We start from the raw sequence: 10,078 nt of genomic DNA, 5'->3' as shown, positions 1-10,078 counted from the left end.
GCTTGCCTGTGATTGGCTCGCTAAATGAATGACAACATAAATGGTCCAATCAGAGCTTGTTGCGAAGGTAATTCCGTCGCATAAGAGTGGGGTTTTATTTAGTTATGCAAATTTGAGCAGTTGCTCCCCTCCTCGAATGAGAGGCTCAATTCAGGATAGCCTCGGAGTTTTATAGCTCTTAATAAGATAAAAAGTTTTATCCGTCTTGCGGAATTCATCCAACGAGAATGATTCGTGATGTTAAAGGACAGAGCTACATCTGTGAAATGTGATGTTAGTGGCCAGGAAGTTATGAAAAGCCGGTAGTGTAAGTGCAGCGAACAGTTTCGCCGGTCGGGGCTGCTCTCTTTGTCTGACACGGAGAGTAGTCAACGCGTGCTCTTTTGTTTGGGATTTTGTCTTTGTTTTACAAGAAACAGACGATCATTGTTTTCGTTTAAGCCTCCTGAGGTTAAAATATTTGTTTAAAACATGCATCATATGAAGAAATATTTCACCGAGGGACTCATTCAGTTTACGATTCTACTGAGTTTGATAGGAGTTCGCGTGGATGTCGACACCTATTTGAGCGGCTACTTCTCGCCATTGATAGAGACAGATGGGGGACCGAGCTCGGCTTTTATACAGACCCCGTTTCACCACTACCGGGATACCGCAGCGGGCCATCATGTGCACCCAAAATGTCCCGAGCTGGACTATTTTTTCACCAGCCGCAGGCTTCTTAATGAAGTGCGAGCGCTCGGGTCCCCGGCCCGCTTCCCCACGCGTGTCAGCGCATGGCTTGTGCACCTGGTACCTGACGAAGGGTCTGATGGCGATGAGCTACCAGAGGACCCTGATAATCAGGAGGTAAATACCGAAAATCACCAGGAAGAGAACGACCATAGGGCTGGAGAAGGCTTCGGGCTGTCATTATCTCAGGATTGCACCGTTTCGAGGCCTTGCTGTGCATCCGGAGAACTTTCTAAAGAGGTATCAATAGTCATATAATGTTACACAGTTTCCATGCTTAAAGTGATATTTTGTTGCATTCTCATTATAAGCTACTCTGGTTGGCGCATATGGGTAACTTTAATGTTGTGTTATTTTGATGAGTTAGCAGTTAGCTTCATGGCAAACCCTATTTAGCACTCGTGAGCAACTGAAAGCGAAACAATAACTCATCCATTAATACACAAATGAGTTTAATGTTACAAATTAATTTAATGTGTGGCTATCTAGGTTTGATCTACCTGGTTGTATTGATCTGGTTATGGGCTTTGATTTTACTACTATGTTTTTAAACCCTCTGCTGCAAATTCAAATCCTTAATTAAGTTAAATAACTCGTGTTTTCAAAAAAAAAGTGTTTTCAATGTAAATATGTTTACTTGTTTGTATTAGGGCCTGTAACCATGGCAACAGTTACATGTGTCGATCATGTGTTTCATAAGTTAGTACAAGGGCCTTGAACAATGGCAACGGGCACAGGACCAGTGTCAGAGCATTTTCAAATTTTAACCATGTTTTAATCAATAATTATCCATTGCATTTGATCAATTTAGACGTGTTGTAAATGTAATCAATACCATCCCATTTTTATAGGATAAACCTGTCTAGATTCCGTCAGAGGTTACAGTATCATTTAGTCCAGCCCAAACTAGCTCTTTCTGAAACGTTGCTGGTCCTGCCTTGACAGAGCTTGGCCTAGTTTTTGAAATCTGTTAAGTCATGTAATATCCCTCTAGCTATATTTCAAAACATGTTATGCAAATATGAGTACTTTTTTTAACTGCCACATGTGTAGGTGAAGTAGCATATGTTTACTTAAAATAAGTGAAATCTCTATTGAAAGGGTAGCAAATAACTACTAATACATGTCTTAAACAGGTGCATAAACATAGTTTACTTAATCTTTAGATGAAGTTATTCCTGAATGCAAAGTTTTCCTAATTTTACAAATGTTTTAGACATTTATTTTGGCGTCTCATTTTCTTTCATTCCAGGAAACTTTAATGAATCAAGAGAATGAGGAGGAGGATGTCAAAGATGAGAAAAAGCAGGAACAAACCAATCCTTCTTCGCTGACTCAGAGCTCAGCTCTAGAGCATGAGGTAAACAAAAACAAACCTCACTACCTGATGAACTAGTCTTGTGTGTCTGTCAAGTTTAGTGTTAAACTTGAGTAATGAGCTCAAAACGTTACCTAACCGTATTCTGGTAACAACATTTGAATAAAATAGGTCTAAGAGTAAATCAGAACAGTTGAATCCTTTTATGGAAGTTATGTTTCTTAATCAACTCCACATAAAGATTTTTTTTTTCCTTTGCTGTTTTTTTTTCCCAGGATTTAGTGGTTAGTGGGTCCCTTCCTCCACCTCTTTCTGGTCTCGAGCTTCCTCCACGGTTGCAGGACTTTCTCTCTGACTTTGATGTAAGTCATTTCTAGATGCTTTGTGCTTCATTCATGTTTCCATTAAGTGCAACTATATGAATATAAATGTTTAATATTGAGTACTCTTCTTAAAAGAAAATGGGTTTTTAAAATACATTGGTCATTTACATTGTCTGTGTGTTTTTATCCAGCCTTTCAGTTTTCATGTAATGCTTTAGGGACAGTAAACCTATTGACTTACTTAAAATATAAAAAAAGAAAAAATGGTCCAGCCTAAAAAATGTTTGCCAATTTACAACTAAAATAAGAAGATCTAAAATATTGCAATCAACTTTGTTAAAGGGGTCCTATTTTGCCCTTTTTATGAGATTTAAAATAAGCATAGGTGTCTCCAGAATGTATCTGTGAATTTTCAGGTCAATGAACCAATCAGATCATTTGTTAAACCCTGTTGAATATGTCAATTTTGGAGTTAGAGGGAATTGTAGCTGTTTTTTTGCAGTGACTTTAAATGCAAATGAGGTAGTTACCCCCACTCACTGTTTAAACATCCACTTTTACAGCATTAAGCCTGATTTATACTTCTGCGCGCTGTCTCTGCCGGTCTGCATTAACACTTCCGAAACGCTAGTTGGCAGTGAGGTGTAAATGTTCCTCTGTGTCAAGTTTCTTCGCTACTTTTTTGCATTTCCTGAACACTTCCGGGATGTACAAGTGGCTCAAACTCGCTCATTTTGAGACAGGAACCGGCGGACGTGCAACAACTTTAACTATGAGGTAAACACAAAACAAAACTTTCCATCCGGAGCTCCTTCACGGGACTCCACACTTGTAAACAATCGCTCGCGCGGCGTCGCGCCATTCGCGCGCCTCTCGGTCCCGCCCAGACTCGTCAGCGCTACCAAGCCGACCAATCACAGAGCTTATGCTACGCGTCGTTGCGACGTGTAGTTACATTTTTTGAGAGGTGCACGTCAGTGACGGCGATGGCCACGGCGAAGGGCTATGCGTCAGCGCCGTAGCATACGCCGGTGTTTGACGCAGAAGTATAAATCAGGCTTTAGTTGTCACAAAAGCACAGCACAATGACACAGACAGCAACTCAGACACACATGAAGCAGAGAGCCACTCACAAATAGGGCTGCTTGATTAATAAAAATTCGATTTTGACTCGACCCTAAACACGATTTTAATTAAGCCTTTATATGATTCAGCCAATTCTATTTTCAAGATTTGGAGAGAAGGGTAAAGGCAGGCGCAAATCTTTTGATTGTTTTACATGCACTGCTCAGCAACATGGACACCTCTAAATAGTGTTAAAAGTGTTACATACTGTATTTATAAGGTATAATTCACCCAAAAATTTAATTTCTGTCTTAATGTAATGATGTATTCGCGGCCTCGAAATCACATATGAGCTGACGCACTGTTTGTTTACCTCAGAGCGGATGCGCACGCGTGCCCGTCATGTCAACTTCAGTGAACAGAACCTGCATAGGCTGTGAATAACAGCTAATAAAGTTGTAAATTATGTTTGAGACTGGCGCGTGAAGTTTGATTTGCGTGTATGTTTTTTTTTTTTTTTCTCAGAGTGACGGCAGATATGACAAGAACGCACGCGGCATTGAAAGTGCAGCCAGCGTGCGCATCATTTAAACGATCACATTTTAGAGTTATGATTACGGCAAGCACTTGATATGTTTTTTTCTTTCATGGCGAACACAGTGTTGTGCATAAAAAAATGTACTGGGTCAGTATAACTACTGTAGCCTATATAATGTTGAATATAATGCCAGAGAAAATCAGATAATGACAAATGTCTCATTTTATTTTATTGAAAATAATGGTCTAATATGGTTTTCAATGGCAAATGACAAGCAGATGTCTCAAACATAATTCAACTTACGAATTATGAACACAAACATACTCGGATGTTTTTGCACGTTTCCTCAATATAATTATAAATGTATGTTGCTGGATATAGATCCATTATGTTACTATATAAAATAAACACAATTTAATGCCCATTAACCAGAGTAAATTGTAGTTATGAATTACAATTTAATTATGAATTACATAGCAATTTTACAGAAAACGTGCAATGTTTTAAAAACTTCTTAACTTCTTGAGGTGCAGCTGATTACAGATAGTTAAAACCGATCTTTTAATCCCAGTTTCTTTGCAAATCCTGTCTTGTGGTTGTTATAATACACATTAATACTGAGACATGTTGATACATGCCTTCAATGAACTTCATGGGCAGGAAAACCCCACTGTCTGCTACATCATGGTGCAGTGGGCCTCAAAATATGTGGGATTTGGATCCCGGTTCAATGTTAAGACATCTTTTTTTAAAGTTGTTGTGACTTAATGTGTTTAAAACATTATACTCTATACTACAAAGATCTGTCCAAACAGTTTCCAAAGCTTAATTTTGCATGATAGGAGCCCTTTAGAATTAGAATGCACATTTTAATTTGTAGTTCATTGGGACAAATGCTGTCAGTAGACACTAAACAGCACTTTAAATGACCATAATAATACAAAATTAATTTTTAAAGTTTATTCCAAATGCCAGACCCTCTTTATAAAAAAACATTTTGCTAGTTATTATAATTATTTTTACTCCACAACAAATACTTTAAAAATGATAATTATTCAAAACAAACTTTTATCGATTTTTATTTTTTTTTAATTGTATTGTGTGAGTAATTTACAATATGAGATACAAACTATTTATAAAAAGGCAAATAATCCCAAGAAATGCTAGTAATTTAATGCAAATTCTATTTTATTATTTTTTTTTAAAGACAGTAGGTATTTAGGAATTAAGAAAATGGGGAACACTGGAGTTTTGTTTTCCAAGTTATTATGCATTCCATACATGTGGTATAAAAACAAAGTCAAACTAAAACAAACGGTATTTGGGAAATTTCCTATACAAATACTCTCATTCTACTTTCAGCACCAATCCAAATGTGTGTACACTGTATGTTTTGTTTGTCAACTGCATTAAAAAAAGCAAAAGTTGCTTTGTTAAATGCTGTAAGTTTCAGAACCTTTCTGTTGATTTTCAACTGAGAACATGGTGAAAGATTTTGTGTTCTATTTGCAGGATTTTGACTCCATAGTCCCCCAACACATGTCAGACTTAGAAGCTGACCTTTCTAATCCCATCAGCTATGATGTAAGTCTTCAAGATGCCATGGTAACCAGGGGAGATTCGGCTAATTGCAGGTCAGCATCTTCCAGAGCACAACTCTTCCGTTTGGAATCCACAAACTCTTCTCACTCAGACCCGCCTCACAGCTCAGCAGGGATTCTTTCTTCATCACTCTTCTGTTTGTCTGGGAACAGCTCTCGTAATGAAACCTCCTCGTCTCAGTTGGGAGGCTATCTAGATGAGGCTGTTTTTGAGCACATTAATATGTTGGATCTATGCAATCTTGGACAGATCAACCCTCAGATGCTGGATGACATGCAAGGCGACATGGACACTCAATGGATGGAGGATTCAGACTCTGGTCTGTCGTTGGAGAGCAGTTCTAGGAGTGTCGCATCGCCATCTTCATCATCTGACTCATTTGGTGAGGATGAGAGCGGAGCTACAGGCTGTAGCAGTGAAGTAGAGTCTTTCTCTTCAAAAGGTGGAGCTTGTGCAGCTTCTTACTATGATTGGTCACCTGTAGACCTTCATGAAAACATCTGGCACGATCACACCTATTCAGCCACACAGGCACATAATTCTACATCATCTAATTGGTTCACCGCTATCAAACAGGAAGTGATGAGCGAAGATGAGGCTGAACCTGAAGAGATGAGTCGTGATGAACATCGGGTGCAGGCATTGGGTCTTCCGTTTTCAGCCTTTCAGATTGTGAACATGCCTGTGGAAAACTTCCTGGAGCTTCTGGACAGGCAGAATCTGTCCGGTTCAGACGTTACACTTTTGCGCGATGTGCGCAGAAGAGGTAAAAACAAGCTTGCGGCACAGAATTGTCGCAAGAGGAAGCTGGATGCAATTGTTGGCCTGCAAGGTGAGGTTGAGGGCCTGATGGTGCAGCGGGATGCTCTCCTGCGTCAGAGGGACCACACAGCCAAGGCACTTTCTGCTACTGCAGAACGATTTGAAGCACTCTCGCGGACTATGTTTAGCCACATCCGGGATGAATATGGACATCCGCTTAACCCTGAGCACTACACACTGCACTGTAGTGCCAACGGCAGGGTGATGGTTCAGCCGCGCACAAACACAACATCAAGGACAATGAAAGGTAGCAAGACTGTAAAGAGAAAAAAGGACAAGAAACCCTAAAAGACTTTAAGTGTGTGTATGCATGCGTGTGTGTTTGCAAACAAATATTTTTGTTTTCTGAAAGGTGAGTTTTATCTTTGAGGTGAGATGTTATGGGACATTTCTGGCTCTTCTTTTCTCCTAAAAGCCATTCTGAACTCAAGTGGAGGGAAGAGAGATTAGTAGATATAAGGGATGCACTGATAGGATTTTTTGGAGAGGGCTGATACAGATTTTAACAGCCAATCCTTATTGCCAATTTTAATGGCAACTTGGCAAGTTATTTGAATGTTTGTCATTTAAAATAGATCACAATGAATTGCTGGTTTTGTTTTGAGCATTTTCATGCTCTAGCATTTTCATATTGATGAGAAATGAGCCAATAAATATTAACATCCCATCAGTGCACCTCTACTAAGTAGGACACTTACAGCATGGAAGAAGCTTTGCTCGCTTGCAGGAGAAAAAGTACTGAAAACACTGGATGTTGTGTATAGTAAGAGTGTGTATAGAGAGTATTTCTAAAAAGCACATTTGAAGATGATAAAAAAAAATCAAATCACTTTTCTTTAACTGTTCATTTAAATGGCATTTTACTAAGATTGTTTCCAGATGGTCACTAGAGGACCATGTTAAAAATGTGTGCTGCTGTTTGTAGCAGGGTGGAGCTTAAATAGATAGTTTGCTCAAAAATTGTTACTTGCATGACTTCATGTTGGTCCAAACCTTTATGGTTGTCTTTTTGTTTTGAAAATCTCTCACAATGGAAGTCAGTGGGGGCCAGTGTTTTTTGTCTTTATCTTTTKTTGTGTGTGTGTGTGTGTGTGTGTGTGTGTGTGTGTGTGTGTGTGTGTGTGTGTGTGTGTGTGTGTGTGTGTGTGTGTGTGTGTGTGTGTGTGTGTGTGTGTGTGTGTGTGTGTGTGTGTGTGTGTGTGTGTGTGTGTGTGTGTGTGTGTGTGTGTGTGTGTGTGTGTGTGTGTGTGTGTGTGTGTGTGTGTGTGTGTGTGTGTGTGTGTGTGTGTGTGTGTGTGTGTGTTAAAAGGTTGGAATGACATGAGGCTGAGTAAAATCTTTGGGTAAAGTATCCCTTTAACAAATAACCCCATGAAAATTACCTTACTTTAATCTATTTGCAAAAAATATTTAGAATCAAATACAGGCTGCCAATGAAAATGTCAATAATACACTTCTATTAATGTGCATATATGACAAATCTGTTCTGTTCTTGTAAATTACTGTCACTTTCATTTGCATTTTACATTTATGCATCTGCCTAACAACAACAATTTAAATGTGTTCCAATAGCTTTACATGAAGGGTTTACAAAGTTGGATTGCAGTTTTGCTTTCGATTTAATTTTATTTCGGTTATTTTGGCACACTGTTTTTCGAAAATATAGAAGTGGTCATCTATGACATGAAGTCACTGTAAAAGAAGAAAGTTGAGCTAACATGGAGCTAAATAAAGATAAATAATTTGTGGTCTACCTCATAGGACAGTAGTCAAACATTATTTGAAAAGGCTTGATGAATTAGCAGATTAGTGTAAATGGTAATACTGGGCCCAAACTAACTTGTTTATTTCTTTTCTTGCAGAGTGGTTTGATTTTGTGTGAAAGCAGTTTTTCTATTCTGTGTGTTTTTGAGCTATTATTTGTTTATGTATGTGTGTGTGTAATGGGTTGGAATATTTTTACTTTTAAATGGGAATGTTCTAAATCTGGCTCTTTTATATCTTTTGGAATTAATAAAGGAGGACTGTTGAACCTTTTATTGAATTGTTGTTTTTTGGATTATTGTTTTCAGAAATGGGGGAGAAAATGTTTATACAGTGCTGAATGTGACAAAGCAGTGTAAAGTTAGATTTTGCACTCATTTTCAACTGCACATTGTCAATAATACATAGGCCTATCACAATAATCAACATATCAACTTATCGCACAACACATGGACATGACCTCAGTTATTTTTGGTGATTCAATATATATATCGCCCATAATAAAAACTAATTCTAGCAACATCTCTATCTCAATTGGAAGTGTCAGTATGATTAAAAACAATAGTGTTTACTATAAATGACTATAAATGGCATATTTTCATGAGCGTGGCGGACAACTGAAAATAGACCCGATATCGCAGCTTCTGTTTCTTTTTACCTATTTTTTTTTTACATTTATTATTATTTATTTAGGATATGTGTTTTCACATAAAAAAAAAATATATATATATATATATATATATATATATATATATATGTGTGCTTTGAAAAATTTTTACTTTTAATGTGATTATATTATCATTCTGGCATTATATAATGGGCGGCATAAAATGGTCTTAAAATGACAATAATATAATTTATTGCAATATATTTTGGTGCAATATATCGTATAATAAAAGTAGATATTGTGACAGACATAATACACATTTTAAAACTGATTCAGGATAATGCTGTTATGCAAGAAAGTGACTAACGTCACAATATCAGGCCTGAAAGCAAACAAATCAACAGGCAACACAATCAAAAATAAAGTTAGGTATAGCATGTACACTGCTTTTGAATGAACATTTTCCTGTATAACATATTTTTTTCATATATGTTGTTGAAGAATGTTTTTCTCCCATGTGAAGGAAAAATGATTGAGTGATGGAAGCAACTTTATTCATTTGGGTTCAATGAGAAATGTTATGTTTATTATCAGACTGGTGATCAATAAAAAAAGGGCTCATTTTACAACACCCCTTAGAGGTGGTATGCCGATCATGATTTTTTTTCCTACTTGAAACACACATTTTGCATTATAGTAATCTTATCAAACAAAACAATGTGTTATTTTTAAAAAGTCATTAACATTAAACATTAAATACGAGTGACGAGTGCTTAAGCATCACTTAGGGTCTATCAGTTGCCAAGGAAAACTAAAGATTCTTGTTCAAGCTTTTAATCTCTTACAACACAACATGAATGAAACACAATGTTTTATCTTGCTTTAGAACTGTTTGTATTTACTAAACTACAAGGCTCGACGCCAGTCCTATGATGCCATTATGCAACTGATGATGCTCAAAGTTGTAAATCCTTTTATTTAACATTAACCAGAGTGGTTTTCATTTATATGAGTGTCAAGCCTAGCTCTATTGGGGCTGAAATGCAAAAAAAAATAGTTTATTGAATGATACAAAGTGTACATTTCATATTGTATAACACAAACTAATACTACTAAAAGAAAAGAGTTTGCTAAAGTATGGCCAAATGGATGCTGAAGTCTACTTAACTGATTATATTTGAATTACATTACAACATCGATGCTGTAAAAGGAAACTTATCAAATTGAAAATAGTCACATAAAGCTATCACCGGAAGTTCATCATTGACTGCTGTGCATATAGTCCATTGACACCTAGTGTGCTTCAA

General features: G+C 37.3%; 1 protein-coding gene across 2 annotated transcripts; it reads left to right on the top strand.

Moving 5' to 3' along the window:
* Positions 1-108: 108 nt before the first annotated feature.
* nfe2l3 (nfe2 like bZIP transcription factor 3) lies at positions 109-8,437 on the top strand. 2 transcript variants are annotated; one of them, NM_213231.1, is given in 5 exon segments: positions 235-972; positions 1,985-2,092; positions 2,326-2,412; positions 5,489-7,471; positions 7,677-8,437. In NM_213231.1, coding segments are annotated over 4 exon segments (1,896 nt in total). In that variant the 5' UTR covers positions 235-471; the 3' UTR covers positions 6,689-7,471; positions 7,677-8,437.
* The last annotated feature ends 1,641 nt before the right edge of the window (positions 8,438-10,078 follow it).

This window comes from Danio rerio, chromosome 19 (assembly GCF_049306965.1).
Source record: "Danio rerio strain Tuebingen ecotype United States chromosome 19, GRCz12tu, whole genome shotgun sequence".
Taxonomy (NCBI): domain Eukaryota; kingdom Metazoa; phylum Chordata; class Actinopteri; order Cypriniformes; family Danionidae; genus Danio; species Danio rerio.
Note: the sequence above shows the minus strand (reverse complement) of the source record. Positions and strands in the feature narration are given on the sequence as shown.